Genomic DNA, 21288 nt, shown 5'->3' on the forward strand with positions numbered 1-21288 from the left:
CAAGAGGCTCCAGAACTATAGAACGTAGAGCTGAAAAAGACTCATTAGTCTAGTTCATGCTCCGACAATACAGAATTATTCTTTACACTTTCATTAGTACTGTATCCCTAAGTCTTAGATATGCCAAGAAATGCAGCTACAACCACTTTTCTTAAGAAACTATTCCACAATCTCACTTTCAAGAAATCTTCATGCAAAATTTTTTAATGATTCATTCAATTACTCCTAGTGCTATCTACTCCTTGTTCCACCTGGAAGAGTTCCTAGCTCCCCTTGGCTCTTCAGCTTGCAGTGACAAAAAGGGGCTGTTGAAAGGGAAGGGGGGATAAAAACTTGAAATTAAAAAGAAGTTTTTGAAAAATGAAACAAACGTTTTCATTTAATTTTGAAAGTTCTGATTTCCAAAAAAAAATCAAACTTGCCCTGCACATCCTATTTTCCAGCAGAAAAACCCAACAACCACTGACCTGTATTTGACAAACCCCCATTTTTCAGCAGGAAATGTTTTGCGGGTGAAAACTTTTAGCCAGCTGTGATTCATTTGGGTGCCCTAGCCAGTAGCTGATGTATGGTTGCATTATCAGTGTCTGCTGGATGTAGGGTGACCAGATAGGAAGTGTGAAAAATCAGGACAGGGGATGGGGGTAATAGGTGCCTATATAAGAAAAAGCTCCAAATATTGGGACTGTCCCTATAAAATCGGGACATCTGGTCACCCTAGCTGGGTGGCAAGGCAGACTGCAGGGTGCTGGGGGGGAAAGGGTGGCCCAGGGAGGGCAGCAGTCTCCCGAGCTCTCGCTCTTGATGGCGCTGCAGAGCTCGTGTGAGGGGCTGGGCGAGCTCTACAGGGCAGTACGGCTCGGTCCCTACACACCAGCAAGGGGTGGCCCACACAAGCAAACTGTCCCTTGCTGGGCAGGGACATCCTTAGGCATACGCAGCTGCATAGGGCACCCGAAAATTTGGGGCACCACCAGGACCATAGGCCCTCCAGGCTCTGCCCCCGCTTCACCCCTTCCTCCAAGCCCCCGCCCCACCTCTTCCCTCCCCTGCTCCACCCACGCCCCACCTCCTTCCCTGAGCATACCCTATCCCTGCTCCCAGAGCTTGATGCCATGAATCAGCTGTTCATGGCGCTCTGGCAGCACTGGGAAGGAGGGGAAGGAGTTGGTAAACGCAGGGATGCCAGCGCACAAGAAGCACAGGGAGTGGGGCAGAGGGGGGAACTTGGCACCGGTGGGTGCTCTGCACCCACTAAATTTTCCCTGTGGGTGCTTCAGCCTGGAACACCCACCCACATAGTCCACCCCTATGACCAGGCCAGCAGGTAAGAGCAGGTTGGCTCCCACACACCCAGCACGCGCTGCAGTCTCTTACTAGGCAGAAGGCAGGGGCTGTATTCACAGGGGCACCAGTTGTGCCAGCGTAGGGACACCAGTTTAATAATACTGCATAGGGCCCCATAAATCCTCAGGATGGCCCTGACTCTGGGGATGAATCCCAGAGATCCCACCCCAGTACTCCCGGCCTCCCCCTTCCCTGCAGGGACCCGGCAGCTGCGGAACCCCCTGCCACTGCGCTCTGCACGGGCCCTGGGAGGGGGCCATGCGCACTGGCTCCCTGCGGTGCGGTTTTGACAGGACGGTGTCCTACCACGCACCGCCCCCACACCCCCGGGGGCGGGGCGACCCTCCCGATGCCTCAGCGCCCTGCTCGACCGCTAGGGGGCGCTGCAAAGCGCCGCAGGGCTGGCGTAATGTAACGCTCCAGACTGAACGGATGAAATGTGAGCCTCGGCGGGTCCCGTCCAACCTCTTCAACTACTGCCCTCCCATTCGCTGGATTTTCGCCTTCTGAGAGAGCCTGAGCCTCGGCGGCCCCCGTTGCCTCCTGCCCGGTGGCGCCGTGAGGGAGGTGGAGCTGCGGTGTGTGTGTGTGTGTGTGTGTGTGTGACACGGAGTCTACAGGGCCTCCGCCATGAGCCGCAGCTACAACGATGAGCTGCAGTACCTGGACAAGCTCGACAAGAACAGCTGGAGGATCAAGAAGGGCTTCGTGCCCAACATGAACGTGAGCTGGGGGGGGGAGTGTCCTGGGCTCACGCTCGGCAGTGACCGGCCGTTCGCGGAGCCTGAGCTGGGGGTTGGGCTGCCCTAGATCCCCCCCCCACCCCTTCGCCCTGGGGCCGCTGGCGGCCTCGCGCCGTGAGGAGGGAGGCGGAGCCCGTGGCGGTGCGTGGCCTGTTGCTGTCCGCGAGACCGGTCCCGTGGCCGGGCCCCAGCGTGCCGGGCTCTGCGCACCCCGCGCAGCTCCTGCCCCGGGGAGCTGCGGCCTGAGCCTGGGACCAGACCCAGGGGCGGGGCCCCCTGGGCTCAGGTCAAAGGGGCGTCCGGGCGATGCCTTTGCTCAGCAGCTCTCCGGGAAGCCTCTTCCCCGCCTGAGGGGCAGCCGGGGAGAAAGCACCAAGGTGCTTGTTTGGAAATGAAACAAGTGGCTGCTGGGGGCTGGCGGTGGGGGCCTCTTGGAGGCAGGCACAATTCTTCCCCGGGCCCAGAGAGCTCGGGTGCAGCTGGGATTTATTTTTCTTCATCCTTACTTAATGATTCCCTTAGAGTGTGAAACTGGCAATATTAAAATAAACTTCAGAGAAAGCATCCTGGTGTGCAGGGCATAATGCTCCAAGGTATAACTGTCTAATTCCAGAACTACAAGTTAGGAGCCTACGGTACACCTAGGCACAACCTGAGCCACACATACACCACCTCTGTTCTCCCTAACATCTGATTGACTTTAGGCCCTAATACTACAGGTACTAATGCATATCAGCAATTTTGTGCCTCAGGTTATATCTGTACTACAACCTATGTTGGCATAATTTATGTTGCTCAGGGGTGTGAAAAAACTACCCCCTGAGCAACATAAGTTACACTGACATAAGCACTCATGTGCACAGTGCTATGTCAGCAAGAGAGCTTCTCCTGCTGGCGGTAGCTTCTGATACTTGCAGAGGTGGTTTTATTATGCAGAGGGGAGAGCTCTCTCCCACTGGCATAGAGCACCTTCACCAGACACACTGCAGTGGTGCAGTTTATAGAAACCTATCTCATAGAGCTGGAAGAGACCCTGAAGGGTTGAGTCCAGTCCCCTGCCTTCACTAGCAGGACCAAGTACTGATTTTGCCCCAGATCCCCAAGTGGCCCCCTCAAGGATTGAACTCTCAACCCCTATTCCTCCCCGCTCCCCTTGTATCCGTACAGCTGCGCTGCTGCAGCACTGTACATATAAACATGGCCTGAGTGTTTGCAGGCTTGAGTGTTTGGATTGTAAACTTCTTGGAGCAAGGATTGTGTCTTTAGGAAGTGCCTAGCATGTTTTAAGCACTACCAAAAACCTAATAAAATAGTATACTTCTAAATAAACAATGGCAAGAAAATGACAAAAAAAATACACTCTGTAATCTATTAAATACCATTAATCTTGGCAATTCTTGTTCTATAGTGTAGTCCTGCTTGTGGCCGTGAGTTTTTTAAGACCAGTAACGATTCATTATTTTGTCTCTTCCCGTTCTTGTGTTTGCCTCTAGGTGGAAGGAGTGTTTTATGTAAATGAGCCGCTAGAGAAATTAATGTTTGAGGAGTTACGAAATGCCTGCAGAGGTGGAGGTAAGTACAAGACTGCATCTAAGTTGCATCCAAAGAAGTGAGGTTTTTACTCACGAAAGCTTATGCCCAAATAAATCGGTTAGTCTTTAAGGTGCCACCAGACTCCTTGTTGTTTTTGTAAGTACAAGAAGATCCCATTCTCATTTGTTTTCATTAATTTTCAAATACTTGCGTCCCTTATTTCACTTCTGTCACCCTCACCTCCTAAAAAAGCCTCCAACGCTGAATTAACGTGGCTTGCATGCATCAAAGAAAACAATGAAATTGTGTAGTGAAGGCTACTCATATGTCCAGCCATGACATTATGCACTATCTGTGTGCCTGACTACACTGCTATCCTGAAATGGTGCTGCTGAAACATGTTGGCTTGCCAGTCCTGGTGACTGTAAAGTACTTAAGCAAGTTTAAAAACTAATGAATAAATTCTTGTGTTAATAAGAACTTTAGATAATTGAAAATTAAAGGGATTTTAAAATTTACTGCACTTTTCATAATTATATCCTTTTAGTTATTTCCTGTATTTCACTCAGAGTGGACTATGAAAATAGACTTGTAAGTTAATTTCTAGTTCTCATGTGACAGCACAGTGCAGGAAGGAAATCTTAAATATATAATACAGAGGAAGCTAAAACAACAAACATGGGGATATTTCTGTTGATCTTAGGTTTTGTAACCTCTTTATATATCAATATAAACATAGGCCTAAATTGACTTGGCACTGTCCTCTCAAGGCTTCTACCTTCATGATATTGGTACAGCGTGGACATCAAGAGTGCAAACTTCCTGACCGTGCCTCAGCATTGACCTGAAATGCGGCAGGGACCACAAAGTAGGGAGAAAAGGGAGTTCATTCTCCATTCGCCAGTCGGTCCTTGGCTTATCTTTTGATATTTATCAACAAGAGTGCCAATTGTGGAGGTGGTTTGTGTTATGTCGACACCTCTGCACTGATGCCACAAGACTCATTTCACTGAGGCATGATCTATTGAGAATTTTCAGAAATTTTTTAATCTAGCACTCGTGGGAACTCTGTTGTAGACACTGAACCAGAATTTTTACTTCCTTTATACAGGCCTAGATTATATGGCGGTAAAAATATAGACAGGTGGCCTATACCAGCACTTTGATGCTAGCAACAGTCGGAACTGCATTGATACTGGCGCCACAGTGGGAGAATTTCAGAAACTCTTCGGTGTAATGGAGCTTTAGCTCCCCAAAGTGCCAGGCATTTTCCACCAGATTGAAACGACTTTTGGTCAATACTGATCTGCCTAGATTTAAGTCAGCAACTTGACTGATATGGTAGCACTTTTCATGATCAACACTGTTCGTCAGCAAGTCCCTTGCATAAACTTTCAGTTTTCTTCTTTCAGGTGCTGGTGGATTCTTGCCGGCCATGAAACAGATTGGGAATGTGGCTGCACTACCTGGCATTATTCATGTGAGTGACTGCTCTGAAGAATTGTCTCTTTGCCGCCCCCTCCCCCCTTGGTTGATTTTTTTCGAAATGGTGGTCATTTTGGGAACTAGAGTATAGAACTTCATTTCAAGAGAGCTATGCATTTGGAACCCACCCCTGAAATTGTGGCTTTCCTTTTGCATATGTATGGATTAAAGGTCAGCTGCTGTTTTCCTTGGCAGAGTACCAGCAGGATACAGTTACAGTGAAGATAATGGAAAAAGTAAAGGTGGTACTGGGATATTTATCCTACCTCAGTATTGTCTGTACTTAAAATATACACCCCGTCAAGTGATTTATACAAGCCATGGCAAATGCGTACTTTTTGATGGTGGCCTCTGTGTGTGTCCCTTTTCTCATTACTCTAGATAAAAAATAACATTTTCTGAAATTCACATTCTGTTTTGGCTTCTTGTGCATTCTGCCTTTTCCCTTCGTGCCTATGGGACATGAAGCATCACGTTCTAATGCAATGTTGCAGATAGAACAAAATCACAGAAATATTGGAACACTGAGAGGTCATCTAATCCAGCCTCGCCGTGCCCCCCCCCCCCCCCCCCACACACACACACACAGAGTCAGGACTTAGTAAACCTAGACCAGATGTTTGTCTAATTGCTCTTGTAATTGTCCTAACTGGAGGTTTTTATGTCCTCCTTTGGAAACCTATTACAGTGTTTAACTATCCTTATTGTTAGAAAGTTTTTTTCTAAAATCTCCTAAACTGCAAATTAAGCCAGTTATTTCTAGTCTTGCCTTAATGGGATGTGGAGAACAATTTACCACTATTTGCTGTATAACAGCCCTTCACATATTTGAAGGCTTATTAGCAACCCCTCCCCCCAGTTGTCTTTTCTCAAAACTAAACATGCCTAGTGTTTGTTGTTCTTGTTTTTTTTTTTTTTGGGGGGGGGGGGGGGGGAGAGTATAACCCTTTCCTGAGAAGTTAGGCTTTGGAAATGTTTGATCATTTTTGTTGCTCTCCTCTGGGAGACGCTTGTCTATATCTTTCCTAAAAGGTGGCACCCAAAACTGAACACAGTACTTCAGCTGAGGCCTCTCCAGGACAATTACCTTCCATGTCTTACATTCAGCATTCCAGTTAATACACCCCAGAATGCTATTAGCCTTTTTGCAGTTGCATTATGTTGGTTCATGTCAATTTGGGCCTTTTCTGCAGTACTACTGGTCATTTACTCCCCATTTTATATTTCCACACTTGATTTTTTTTTTTCCCGTCCTAAGTATACTACTTTATGGAATTTCATCTTTTTGATTTCAGACCAATTCTTCAATTTGTCAAGGCTATTGTCCTCCAAAGTGCTTGCAACCCCTCCCAGTTTGCTGTAATCTGCAAATTTTATAAGCATTCTCTCCACTCCATTATCCAAATCATTAATGAAAATCTTGAAAAGTACTAGACCCATGACAGACCCTTGCAGTACCCCACTAGATACATCTTCCCAGTTTAACAGAGAAACTTTGATAACACCCATTGGGCACAGTCTTTCAACCAATTGTGCAACCACTTTATAGTAACTTCATCTAGACCGTATTTTCCTAATTTGCTTATGAGAATTGGACTGTGTCAATAGCCTTACTAAAATCAAGATATATCAGGTCTACTGTTCCCCCTTATCCGCTATGCCAATAATCCTGTTAAAGAAGGAAATTAGGTTCTTTTGGCATGATTTGTTGTTTGTGTCCATGCTGGCCATGATTTATTACCCTGTTATTCTTTAGGTGCTTATAAATTGATGATTTTAATAATTCGTTCAAATATCTTCCCAGGTATTGAAGTTAGGTCAACTGATCTATAATTCCCTGGATCCTTATTGTTTCCCTTTGTAAAGATAGATACTATGTTTGCCAATCTCCAGTCCTCTGGGACCTCACCCATCCTCCATGAGTGCTTGAAAATAATCACCAATAGTTCCGAGACTGCTTCTGCTAGTTCCTTTACTACCCTAGGGGGAATTTCGTCAGGCCTGACCAACTTGAATACATCTAAATTATCTAAATATCCTTGGACGTGTTCTTTCCTTGTTCTGGCTTGTGTCCCTCCCCCTTGTTGTTGATATTATGTTAACCATCCCACCACAATTTTTTTTTAGTAAAGACAGAAGCATTAAAACGCCTCAGCCTTGTTGGTGTCATCTGTTATTAGTTCTCCTTCCCCACTAAATAGCGGGCCTACACTTTTCTTTGTCTTTCTTTTGCTTCTAATAAATTTAAGAAACTTCTATACGTGATAGTGTGTCACTTTTTAGGAAGCTGAGAGTAAAGTGTTTTTGTAGGGGGGTGAATTACTTTTCATTTTTATTAATTGTCAATAAGCAACATGGTTGTTTCATTTGTAATTGTTTTACGTGGTAACTCAGCAAAAGCTCTAATTTGTTTTTGCAATAAATTGCTGCCCTTGGGGCTATAAAAGTTCTTAAAGGTGACATGTAAAGGAGAAGAATTGGGGATGCAGATTGTTTTGTTTTTGTTTGGTTTTTGTGGCCTGTTCAGCTTATGTCTTACCACAGAAATGTCACAAATGTCCATTCCAGACTTTTGTCTGTGTTAGAGCGCTTCCTGGTTGTAAATCGAGCTTTCTTAGGACAGGGGAAAAGGTTGAATTCTTAATAAAATGGCTTTTCTTCCGAATGTTTGTGTTTTAAATAAGTGTTCAAACAGTTTTAAATAGTTTGACTAAAAATCACAACCCTTATCAATTGATCAGGGTTCATTTTCTTGAAAGCTGTGAAGTCATTACTACTTCTCCGTAGAGTCTCCCAGGACAGACACAATCTGAATTTCTAGTATTTCTAGGGTTGTTGGGGAGGGGAAAGGGCAGGCCTCTTTTAGACATTATAAAATAAAGTATCTGCAAAAGGGCCTCTTTGTGTTGCAGGTGTCACTAACAAAAACTAGCTTAAACATCTACCTCTTACCTCTTGGGTCATTTTGTTGTTGTTTCACCTGTTGGAATGAAGCACTTTCTTGGTTTGTGTGCAATTATACAATTCAATATTGGAAAATGCTGTCTGTTTCCTGCTTACCTCTTACTTCATGGCTTTTTTTCTTTCCTTTATGTCTGCAATCTGCTGGCATTTTGGGTGACTTTCTGCATGCTTAAACTTCTGTGCCTTTTGAGTGTGGGCTTGTCATTATTAAATCCAGTTTAATTGAATGAGGCAGATGAGTCCTAATGATAAATTGCTTATCAGTTTAAATACCACAATTCAATTCAAAAGTTGTTTCCTGTGTCAGTGCGGAATGTGGGAACTCTGAATCAAAGTAAATGACTGGTGTGTGTGGAGATCTGTAAACTGCCCCTGGTACCGTTACTGGTGACTAGTCTCGTGTAAGCTTTACGTTGTGCCTGTCCATGTGTGGAACAGGGTTGTATATCATTTAAAAGAAGTCTTTCCACTGCCCTTTTGAAATCTGATGAACTTTCTTTCAGAGATCTATCGGGCTTCCTGATGTACATTCTGGCTATGGGTTTGCCATTGGTAACATGGCAGCATTTGACATGAGTGACCCAGACGCAGTGGTGTCACCAGGTAAGAGTAACTTGAGTCTGATCTAATATACTTTGAGAACTGTCTTTGGTGATCTGAAATTCTTTCTTGAAATAGCTGTTTGAGATCCCCACATTTTTACAGTACAGAAGTAAAGTGAAATGTTTTTAATAGTGATCTGAAAAGTTTTTCTCTGTTAAGATACCAGTTCATGCATCCTAAGTTCTCTGCAGGAGTTGATTACAACCAAAGCACCTAAATAGTGCAGGGAGCCTTGCTCTCTTCACGCTGTTTTGGGTGTCTGTTCCCAACTTCTGAAGAGAGAGCCCAGAACCCCTGAACTTGGTTTTGGGCAGGTAAAAGAGGAACTAATTTTTAACTCTAGTTTTAAAAGTTTGTCCGTTTATGTGAAGGATTTAGGATCTAAATAGTTTTCTCTTTTTTTTTTTTTTTTTTTTTTAAGAACTCTTCAGTTCACCTTTATTAACCATTTGGAAATGCCTCTGTGCTGGCATCTGACAGCTATTATTCTAAACTATGTGTATGGGAACACAGGAATTGCCATAATGGACCAGACCCCAGGTCCATCTAGTCCAGTATCTTGCTCTGGCACTGGTCAGCACCAGATGTTTCAGAGGAAGGCTTAAGAACCCTGTAATAGACAGATTAGGATAATCTGCCCTCTAAATAGGTCTCATCCTGATCTCTAATAGTTAGATACTGGCTCTAAAGCAAGGTTAGTATGCTTTCCAAAAAATTTATCGTTAATTATATCTCTGGATATTCTTGACATCTATATAAACAACCAATCCATTTTTGAATCTTAAGTTCTTGGCCTCAACTGTTCCTGTGGTAACAAGTTCCAAAGTTATTTTCTCACACAATGTGTGAATTTTCTTTTATCAGTTTTGAATTTCCCAACTTTTAATTCCATTGAGTGTCCCCTTGCTCTTGTGCTATGAGACAAGAAGAGAAGTTCCCAATCTATCTTTTTTAGGCCAGTCATTATTTCATGTCCTCTTATTTGTCTCCTTTCTAGGTAAATAATCCCATCACTCTTGTGAGTTTCTTCACGTCCTTGAAAATTCTCATCACTCTTCTCTGATCCCCCTGTAATACTGAAATAAAGTATCACTTAACATAAACACTCTTGGGTCACATTTTACTGCCAAAATGTGACAGCAGGGAGAACTTGCTGTTTGCCTTCCAGAGAACACTTTTTGCACTAATTTAAAAGCCTGCTACCTTAAATACAAAGATTTTGTTTTCAAATAACTGAAATTAGAAATGGAAAAGGCTGTGTTGGTAGGGTAGAAAATCAGTGTATTTTAATTGTAATGTGCTTGTTGAGTAGTTTGGATAGGTATTTCTATATTAATCACAGGAGCAACTTTGCAAGTTAAGGATTTTGTGGGAGACACTGTTTTTGTATCCATTATCTAGGACAGTATCTAGAGCAGGGGAGTATCCCTGTAGCATTGAGTGAAGATGTTGTAGATATGGAATACTTTTCATTACAGTAGAGCCAGATTTTACCTATTTGGGGGATTGCATTGTCAACTTGCCAGGGGCCTACAGACTGCATGGAAATTCACTAAAATGGAGCAGATTGCAGCTGTCCTCTCATTTAATATGGTGGTAGGACTGATGAAGACTTCAGACCCTAGTATGCAAAACTTTCTCTGTCAGGAAGCACATCAGTATTAAAGATGAACGTGGCCAAAGGCTGCAATGTAGCATTCTGTGACCCACAAATGAGCAGCCCCATCTATTAACTTTGTGTGTGTTTTTTATACCTTCAGGTGGTGTCGGATTTGACATAAACTGTGGTGTCCGACTGCTGCGTACGAATCTGGATGAAAGTGACGTCCAGCCCGTGAAGGAACAGCTCGCCCAAGCCATGTTTGACCATATTCCAGTAGGCGTGGGCTCCAAGGGTGTCATTCCCATGAATGCCAAGTAAGTAAATGACTTTGTGTGCACTTCTGGGGGATGGGCAGTGTCTGGCCTTTGTTTTGAGACGGGATTTGCAGGTGGGAGGCTGGAAGGAGGTGGAAAGAAACTTCCTGGCCCATTCCTTTCCCCTACACATACAGCTAGAAGTAATAGTACAAAGCCATCTAGGAGTCAGAGGATTAATTAAGGGTGGTTTAAAGGTTATCAGTTCTCATAATGGAGGGTTTCTTTAATTGTATAGATAAGGGGTCAGCAACCTATGGCACATGTGCCAAAGGCGGCACGTGAGCTGATTTTCAGTGGCACTCTGCTGCCGGCCTGGGATTCCAGCCCCGCTCAGCCTGGCCTGTCTGCCTGGATGGCCAGCCACTGGCCCCGCTCAGCCCACCACCAGTCTGGGATTCCATCCGCCGGCCCCTGTAAATGTAAAATGTATTACTGGCACGCAAAACCTTAAATTACAGTGAATAAATGAAGACTTGGCACACCACTTCTGAAAGGTTGCCAACCCCTGGTATAGATAGTGATGCTAAAATATCAGTCGTTACCCTGATATGGGGGAGGGGAAGCAATGAAGTTGCAAGTGGCTTTATTCACTAATTTTATCTTTGTGGAACTGGCTTTTTGATTGGCAGCAAAGGGTTGAGTGAACTCATGGGCTTTTCACCGCTTCAGATATGGGTGTGAACCCTTGGATGACATGTGAGGTTAACTTTGAGCTAGTACTTATTTAAGAGTTTGAGGAAAGTGTCTCGATTGCAGGGACTTGGAGGAGGCCCTGGAGATGGGTGTGGACTGGTCTCTCCGGGAAGGCTATGCCTGGGCAGAGGACAAGGAGCACTGTGAGGAGTATGGAAGGATGCTGCAGGCTGATCCCAATAAGGTCTCCTCAAGAGCTAAGAAAAGAGGTTTGCCTCAGGTAATGTTACCTGTAAGGTAGTTGTAAACACTTTGAGGTTTAAAACAACAACAAGAAAAAATTACCTTCATTCATTTCTGTAACTCATGCCCTGTGTTCATATAGGCTTTGACTAGCCTTGATTTGGGAGGGGTTATGATTTTGAATCTGTTTTCTGACAGAGCTAGAATAGTGGGAAACAAATAACAGTAAGAACTGTAATTTAATTCTTACCTATGTATAAAATTGCCCTCCCATCTGTCGTTAAACAGCTGGCCCTAACTGTTTGAATTCATCACTACTAGCACTTGTCAACCTTTTAGGAATGGTAGCTTTTCTAGATTTGTTGTTGTTGTTCTGATTACATTGACTTAAATTGTCTGACCAACGATGTATTTAAAAAAAAAAAACTTGAAGAAAATGTCCTGTGACTTGGTTGTAAAATTCTGGCCTGCCATGCAAGGCGACTGGATTTAATTTCCATTGCCTGGGTTGGTATGCTGGCTAGAGTAGAGATCATACCATTGCTATAATTTAAAGGCTTCTTCCTCCAACTCTCTTGGGCATTATTAATGAGAATATATTGCAATTCCATGGCATTTTAACCTTTAAAGACTTTTGCAAACATTAACCTTCATATCTCTCCTGTGGAGCAGGTAATTATCTGTTTCACACTGTTAAGTGAATTTCCCAAATGTACAGAGTTGGTGTCAAAACCAGGATTAGAATTTGGGAGATTCTGGCTCCCAGTCCTATGCTCAGACCACATCTCCATCATTGATGACCGACTTCTCCAGGAATGTGGCTTTTAAAAATCCACCTGTTTGTTGTATTTATGAACTTTTTGGTCATGTCTACACCACCACTTATGTCAGCAAAACTTATTGCTCAGGGGTGTGGAAAAAACACACCCCATACCGGCATAAGTGGTTGTGTGCACAGCACTATGTTGGTGTTAGAGGTTTTGCCGCTGATATAGCTACCGCCAATTGTTGGGGGTGGTTTAATTATGTCAATGGGAGAACTCTCTCTCTCTCTCCCGTTTGCATAGAGCAGTTACACGAGAGATCTTACCGTGGCACAGCTGCATTGGTACAGCTGTGCCGCTGTAAACTCTCTAGTGTAGACATTGCCGCAGCCCTATTACTAAGGCTACATCTACACTACGGGGGGGGGGGGGGGGGGGGGGTGGTGTTGATTTAAGATACGCAAATTCAGCTACGTGAATAGCGTAGCTGAATTCGACGTATCGCAGCCGACTTACCCCGCTGTAGGGACGGCGGCAAAATCGACCTCTGCGGCTTCCCGTCGACGGCGCTTACTCCCACCTCCGCTGGTGGAGTAAGAGCGTCGATTCGGGGATCGATTGTCGCGTCCCGATGGGACGTGACAAATCGATCCCCGAGAGGTCGATTTCTACCCGCCGATTCAGGCGGGTAGTGTAGACCCAGCCTAAGGCTATGTAAAGGCTACTTCTCTTTCCTATCTGTGTTTTAGAATCTGTTCCTTCCTTTTAAGTATGCCTCTGTGTGTTTGCTGAAAGTGGCAGCACTACTGCCACTTTCTAACCACATTCTATTACCATTCACCGTATTGCACATAAACCCATGACTCTTCATTCATAATCCCCTCCAAAGGAGACAGCCATTCCTCTGTTCCCAAAGGCTCACTTTTTGTCCAGTGTCTAATCAGTAGATGGCTAAGATATGTTGTTGTAATTGACAGCTGGGGACCCTGGGAGCAGGAAACCATTATGCTGAGATCCAGGTGGTGGATGACATTTATAACGAGTATGCTGCCAGGAAGATGGGCATTGATCACAAGGGACAGGTGTGTGTAATGATCCACAGCGGCAGCAGAGGCCTGGGCCATCAAGTAGCTACAGGTATATTCTGTGATATGACTACTTTTGTAAGAGCTGAAGTAAGATAAAATTTCTTCAGAATAGTCTGCTGCTCACAATAAACCTTATTAACCAGTCACATTTATTAGAATATATTCAGTACTTATATTGTGGTTTAAAAACAATGAGTTAATCCTTAACCAGCCCTTATGAAGTAGGTAATTATCTCCATTTGAGATTGTGGGGGAATGGGACAGAGATCTAGACTGTGAGCTCTCTAGGGCAGAAGCTGTCTTTATTTGTATTTGCTTAGTACAATGATCCTTGGTTGGAATCCCTAGGCACTATTGCAATAGAAATAAGAGGAAAAGGAGAGAGGTGGTAACTTTCCAGAGATCACAGAAAAAGTCAGTGTTAGAGCTGTGGCTAGAACATCAGAGTTCCTGCACTGAGTGCTGTGCTCAGACCTCTAAACCATACTCCTAGGACTTTAATTGTACCTATTAGGTAGTTAAAACTTAAAACACATGCTCTAAGGAGCATGTCTTTTCTCCCAGGCACCTAGTTCCATCACTTTCACTCTGAAGGTGGTACTGTGGGACCCTGTGTAGCAACAACTGAAGTCATCATTCCACACATTCATTTCTAATTTTAAGAGGAAGTTGAAGGTTCAACCACCTTCTGGTACCTTTGAGAGAGGAGCTGGATTTTGTGCCTGTGAATCTAGACCTAAAGCCTTTCAAGGTAGAGGTGACAGGCTGGTTGTATTGTTTGTTTTTCCCCAGATGCTTTAGTGGCTATGGAGAAAGCCATGAAACGGGACAAGATCATAGTTAATGATCGCCAGTTGGCATGCGCCAGAATTGCCTCCCCAGAAGGACAGGACTACCTAAAGGGAATGGCAGCGGCTGGGAACTACGCATGGGTCAACCGCTCTTCCATGACTTTCCTAACCAGACAGGTAGGAGCAGAGCTGCTGTTCTGCTGCAAGTATTCAGGTCCTTTTAAAGGTCCCTGGAACAAGGTAAAACATTTTGAGCCATGATGATGAGCAGCTGGGTGAAGCTTGTACTTTTCTGCTGCCTGTGCTATATTAACTTGTTGGTTTAAGAGAACACTTCAGTCTCAAGAGCAGTCAGTCCAATACCTTTTGCCAGCAGAAAAGTCTCACTGGGTTACATCTAAAAGATGTAGAATAACACGTCTTAACGTTTCTTCTTCTGCCAGTTTGAGAGGGTAAAATTTTCAGAAGTGCCAACGCTCCATTTTCAAAAGCTAAGTTCTGAGGTCTCTATTGTTACCCTCAAACTGGCAGAAGAGGAAATATTAAGGCATGTTATTTCACAGCGTTTTGATTGATCTCTGGTGTTCTAAGTCTTCCTGATTGATTTCTAATACTTTCAGAAGGATCCAAGCTGCCAGTGAACAGATAATCAGTCCAATTCGGTTGTAGAGTAAATTTTGCACAACTCGATTGACTTCAGTGAAGTTGCATTCACTTATGTCAGGGCTACATTTGGCCCAGTGTTTCTAGAACCAGGGAGGCTGAACTGAAAGTGTTGCCTTACCTGTCACTTCATTTAGTTGCAGTGTTCTGTTTTCTGACACACTGTTTCCCGTGACAGGCCATTTTCAAATGAGTCTGCTGCTTTTAACCCCTAAAGCTGTGAGGGATTGCTCCTGTGTTTACATCCCAACTTTCTCCCTTAGGCCTTCGCTAAAGTCTTCAACACAACCCCTGATGACCTAGATCTTCATGTTATCTATGATGTGTCTCATAACATTGCCAAAGTGGAGCAGCATGTGGTGGATGGAAAAGAGCGGACCCTGCTGGTGCACAGAAAGGGATCGACTAGGGCTTTCCCTCCTCATCATCCTCTCATTGCTGTTGATTACCAAGTACGGTTAACTTTAGAGGGAGGTGGAGGCAGGGGAGGGGTTTCAGATGAATAGGAAGGGTTTCTGTATTACTAACAGAGGAAGATTTTAAATGTTTCAGTTCAAAAAGGGTAGCAAATGAATTATATTGGAACACTTGTCAGTGTCAGCCATTATCCTCAGGCTTGTATTGAAACTTTTGGACACTTCCTGATTCATCTTTCTTCCCCAACCTACAATTGCCTGCATGATCTTCCCACACCCTAACCCCCAATTTCATGAACATTCATGTCCCGCCATAAAATGTCCATACCCAAATGTGGCCCTCAGGCCAAAAAGTTTACCCACCCCTGCCTTAGGGCAAACTGTGTCTGTTTGCCTGGCCTCCTCATGATAATGAGCAATTTTATACACTGCCTGTGTTTTCCAGTCCATCTACTGACTCAGGAGTCCTGGGTACACAGCCAGAGACTTGCCAGCACTCCTTTATGGATATGTGATCCTGAATTCATTTGATGGCACCCTGGTCCCCTTATATCGTTTATTGAACAAAACTGTCTTAAATCTTGAGTGATTTTGATCTTAAATTGGGAATATTATTTTGTTTGCGCCCCTAGCTGACTGGACAGCCAGTACTGATTGGTGGGACAATGGGAACCTGTAGCTATGTTCTTACTGGTACTGAGCAAGGCATGACCGAGACCTTTGGAACCACATGCCATGGAGCTGTAAGTACAAAAAACAGTTAAAGAAGGGATTGTGATGGGATATCCAAAAAACAGCTGCTCAAGGAGCAGCCAGTGTGCTGTTACTCTTGTGGGTAGGGGAGATAAGATTCCCAGATCTCCAGCCTATGGAGTGCTGCAGATGGTGTGCCTTGTGCACTATTGATGCCTCTTTCTCTGGCTAACACTAAGCTTCCTTGCCTACAAAATGGATTGGTGTGGTGGACAGAGCCCCACCACCAAACACTGACAGCCCAGAACTAAGAACTGGAATGGAAGCCTTGAGGATGCCCATGCAAAGCACTTCCCTTGGTGGAAGGAGGTGGTGCAAGGGCTTCTTTAACAGTGGAAAGAAATGGTTGCAGCTTCCTCACCCAGTTAAAGCCCAGATTGTGGATACTGATTACCTAGCAGTTTCGGTGAAAAGAGAGACCCAGTGGTGAGCTGGAGCCAGTTTGCTCTGGTTCGCGAGAACCGGTTGTTAAATTTAGAAGCCAGTGTAGAACAGGTTGCTAAAGGGGTGGCCTGGCTTCCTCAGGGGGCAGTTTAAAGGGCCCTTTAAATTGCCACCAGAGCCCCACTACTGGAGCCCTTGGGTGGGGCTGCGGTGCTCTGGGGGCTATTTAAAAATTCCGGGGCTCCTGCTGCTTCTACCGCCTCGGCCCTTTAAATAGCCCCCAGAGCCCCGCTACTACTCCAGGGCTCTGGTGGCTATTTAAAGGACCGGGGTGGTAGAAGCAGGGGAGCCGCGGGCCCTTTAAATAGCCCCCAGAGACCTGGGATAGCGGGGGGGCTCCAGGGACTCTATAAAGGGCTGGGGCTCCAGCTGCTTCTGCCGCCCCAGTCCTTTAAATAGCTGCCAGAGCCCCGCTTCTTCCCCAGGGCTCCAGCAACTATTTAAAGGGCCAGGGCAGTAGAAGCAGGGGAGCCACAGCCCTTTAAATAGCTCCCGGAGCTGCTGCTGCTACCCCAGTGGGGAAGGGGGAGGGGAGAAACTTTCGGGTTCTGAGGGGGGTAGTCAGGGGCAGGACATGGGTTGGGGTCGGATTGAGGCCGGGGGGGAGAGACAGGCACGTGGGGCTTGTACTGTACTCACCCTTCGATTCCCTACCGGGTCTTCGCCGGCACTTCGGCGGTGGGTCCTTCACTTGCTCTGGGTGAAGGACCTGCCGCCGAAAACCTGAAGCAAGTGAAGACTCCCCCCGCCGCAGAAGTGCTGCCGAGGACCCGGTAGGGAGCCGGTTCTTAGGATTTGGGGAGCTCATCACTGGAGAGACCTACAGGAATCCTAGATACCTGCATGCTGTGGATTGTTGTACATATAGTGATCCCTAACAACGCTTTAGAATGTGCTATTAATTATGCAGGAACCCCAGCACACCTATGCATTTTACTGCTGCCTCCTGTTTCTCAGCTCTCCTGAGGCATGTAATCTTTGCATCAAACTGAATATTTTGCACTTGGGGTTTGTGTACAACACGCACCTCCTTCTAAATATTAATGTATGCTGGCTTGTTAAAAATCGCTTGCGCTGTATAGCACCAGAAATCCCCAAAAGTAAACCCCAAGTAAAACATTCTGAGTGTTCTGTCCCATCAAGTCTCCGGTTAGTTTAAATATAAAATTTGTGCATGATTATTTCTGCAAATGCTGTCTTGCCTGGAATGAAACACCTAGGTGTGTGATTTTTTTTCTTTATTTCCACTGTCTGTCGGTCTTAGTAATGCAACTCTTACTCCTCGTGGTGACTACAAAACAAAGTGAAATAATCTAAATCTATTGTTTAGGGTCGTGCATTGTCCCGAGCAAAATCTCGACGAAACTTGGACTTCCAGGATGTGTTGGACAAGCTGGCAGACATGGGGATCGCAATCCGTGTTGCTTCTCCCAAGCTGGTCATGGAAGAAGTAAGTTTTAAATTTCTGACTGGATGTGTACTCTGATAGACAGCAAATTATCCACTGGGGCAACTAGAGGAGCCGCACTTGCATTCCTGATGGAAGCTGTCAAATTCTCCAAGTGTCACATGAAGAGCCTGCATTCAAAACCAGTCCAATCTAGTCCTTTGCCCAAATGATGGCATCAGGGAAAATTCCATGGAGGTTTGCCCTGATGATTCCAGACACTAATAGGACTGTGAAAGTTGACCTTTATAGGCTGCCTCTTTCTGGAAGGAAGTTGGAGTGGCTTGTTCCATGGCGCAGGCACCTGGTGTCCTCTCTCCTGCTGCTGAGTCCAGTATGGTGGCTAGTTCAGTTCCTGAATATCTTCAAAATAGCTTGATTCCTCCTCTTCCCCCCCCCCCCCCCAATAAGACACAAACTTGCTATGTTCAAGTGGTTCACTAATCTTTTAGCTGTGTAAAAATAACTAGTGCCTCAATGAGTAAGTTCCCCTATTTTAAGAGAGTAGAAAGGTAAAGCAAAGAGGCATGTGTCTAACTTTGTCTTTTTTTTTTTTTTTTTTTTTAGGCACCAGAATCCTATAAAAATGTGACAGATGTGGTTAACACCTGCCATGCTGCTGGCATCAGCAAGAAAGCTATTAAATTGAGACCTATCGCTGTTATTAAAGGCTAGGAACTGACTGAGGCCATCAGAAATCACTGGCACAGCAATGCCTTCCACAGAACAGACTAAAATTGTCGTAATCATCATCTTTCATACCTCTTGACTGCAGAGTGCTCAGATAGTACACTCCCTATTCTGGAAATACGACTGGGCGAGAAGTCTCAAAAATAACTTTTTTTTGTGTTACGATGCTCTGTAGTATGCAGAAGGGGTAAACAAACCGATGCTGTTGCCTTATGTTTAATGATCCCACAAAAATGCATTGAATTTCATTAGTAGAACTGCAGACCTGGTTCAACCAGACTGTCACTAATAAGCCTGCAGATGGCAGTACACCCTTCATCAGCCAATTTAATATATAACCCTTGCCCAACTCACTGTGCACCCAAGTGACTGGAGCTCCTGACGCCAACTGAAGTCCTCTGGCAGGTCACATACAGAACTCCTGGCAGTGGGAAGATGCTCTGTTTGCAAACACTAGTCTATATTGTGTAGACATACGGTAGTGGTAGTTATGTAACAAATGATGAGGTAGGGAGTGGTCTTAACCCTAACAAAAAGCATGAGAGAGACTAGCCAGGGTTCAGCCACAGCCCCCATAATTAAAACATGACCCTGGGGTGTACTGACTCCTTTGATATTCACAGTTGTTCCACAAGGGCTGATGGGAATCCTAGTGCCATTGGGTATGTTATTGAAAAGGTCAAAGGTTACCTTGCACATGGTGTGACTTAACAACTGACAGATGTGCTTAGCATAAGACTTGAAAGGTCTGCAACTGTAATTGGATCTGCTGGCACAGCTCTCTCCAGTGGGTTTCTGTGTGGATGACTTAGTGGACTGAGATGCAGGATCATGACTGAAGATAAGTATGATTTGAGACTGACAGATTAGCCCTTTATTTTTGTTTTACATTTAGTTATTGAGACTTGGGAGGCAAATCACCAAAACTGGTGAATTTCTGGGAACTTGGAACTTCTAAATAAAATGGGAAAACACAAAATCACTGCAGTGTGTGTGGTGTCCTCATTGTGTTGCTGAAACAGCTGATTATTAAAAAGAAAAAAGTGCTTATACTGTGGTCTAGAAGTTACCAAGATTTCAGATTATAACCAAGCTGGTGTGTCTGCATGTGGGCTATGAATTGTACAAATGTTTGCATTTAGTAGCACTGTTTGTTTGTTCCAAGAAATGCTAATATAGCAAATAAGTGCTTAACTGTAATGGAATTGTTTAACATTACATTTTTCTCAGAACCAGTTCTCCCCCCCCACCCCCACCTTTGTCCTGGGTGAAACTTGCTTGTAAATGCAGACACTAGGTGGCACTCGTGTTAAAATAAAACCCTGAAGTGCAGAAGTGCAACCGTGGCAAAAATGCCCATAATAGGGGTTCAGAAACTAACTACTGGTAGAGGCTCCAACCTGGGCTTGTTTTGATTACATGCTCATGAAAACGTTAATTCAAAGCAAGTGCCTCGCATGAAGCCTGTTGATGTTGGAATATGGAATGGAATGTGATTTGAATTAATAACCTAACATTAAGTTTTATTAGAATTTTAAGAATTAGAACTTTATTTTTATAGGTACAGAATCAGTTTATGCTAGGAGACACTGGTATGACTCTTGTCAGGCCTTACTCTGATGTCACTTCCTCCATTGTCTCCAGTGGAATCACTCCCAGTTCTCACCTGCCTAAGATCAGAATCAAGCTCACTGAATTTCAATGCATGTTTTGCAGGCAGAATTAGACCCACAGTGTCAGCATCCACAACTTAAGTTGTGCTGCTCCCCATCCCCTGTTGTGGTGTGAGCTCCATACAGCATACTTTGCACATGGCTGATGTAAATGTAATTCTTTTTCACTGCCATATTTCAAGGGACCTCTGAAAATATTTTTGCATGTTTCATTATTTGTAAAACCATCATGGTTTGAATATTTTTTTTTCTTTCCTAACTTCCACTTTCCTGTGTTGCAAATGAAATTTAAATTAATGGTAGCTTTTGTTCAACCATCACCATACGTTAAAACAGGCAGAACTTTTACATACAAAATATGTCCTGGTTTTTGTGTGACTATACTTGACCTTTTCCTTAGTTAATTGTTGTGCATGAGGCTTAATGGAGCCTAGATCTGACAATTTTGTTAGCAGCAGGTGGTGCCATACTAGTACCAATGTGTTGGGAATTTTTGGTAAGCTGTACAGAACGGTCTTTGTTAGTTTCTTGGCCAGGGAGGAGTAGAATGTAAAAGAACTCAAATTTCTCCAGATGCTACTATGGGCTATAACATTTTAAAGTAGGACAAATGTAGGGTTTAAAACTTTTGACTCTGCCCTGGTCTGCACTGTGAACTAATATGGTATAATTGCATCCCTTGCAGTGTGGAAAATCCATACTCCTGAGTGATGCATTTATGCCAACCAAACTCCCAGTGTAGACAGTGCTATGTTGACAGGAGAGATTCTCTCCCTGACGTAACTACCACCTCTTGGGGAAGTGGAGTACCTATGCCGATGGGAGAAGTTCTTCCTTCACCATAGATCGTATCTTCACTAAAGTATAACAGCTTCTGCAGCACTATAGGTGTATACAAGCTTTCTGTTGTCTTCAACTCTGGAAGTAAATGTATTTATTAAATGCTGTAAAAGTCCCCACCCAAAGAAGTAGAACATGCATTAGAAAACAAGATAGTTGGGCTAAATCAAATAAAGAGGGTAGGTGACAAAGGCAGGTAGGAGACGCATTGTGTCCCCATAGGAGCTGCTGGAATAGAGAAGAGTTAG

The 21288-nt window shown here is 44.5% G+C and overlaps 1 protein-coding gene across 1 annotated transcript; it reads left to right on the plus strand.

Annotated features, from left to right (window-relative positions):
• The first annotated feature begins 1855 nt into the window (after positions 1 to 1855).
• On the plus strand, positions 1856 to 19509 carry RTCB (RNA 2',3'-cyclic phosphate and 5'-OH ligase). The gene is made up of 12 exons (XM_054032597.1): positions 1856 to 2070; positions 3584 to 3662; positions 5036 to 5103; positions 8576 to 8675; positions 10436 to 10592; positions 11352 to 11508; positions 13213 to 13372; positions 14116 to 14291; positions 15041 to 15229; positions 15826 to 15936; positions 17721 to 17840; positions 18405 to 19509. Exons 1-12 carry the CDS (start codon positions 1978 to 1980, stop codon positions 18510 to 18512), a joined length of 1518 nt encoding a protein of 505 aa, XP_053888572.1. The 5' UTR covers positions 1856 to 1977; the 3' UTR covers positions 18513 to 19509.
• The last annotated feature ends 1779 nt before the right edge of the window (positions 19510 to 21288 follow it).

Source organism: Malaclemys terrapin, chromosome 1 (assembly GCF_027887155.1).
Source record: "Malaclemys terrapin pileata isolate rMalTer1 chromosome 1, rMalTer1.hap1, whole genome shotgun sequence".
NCBI lineage: Eukaryota > Metazoa > Chordata > Testudines > Emydidae > Malaclemys > Malaclemys terrapin.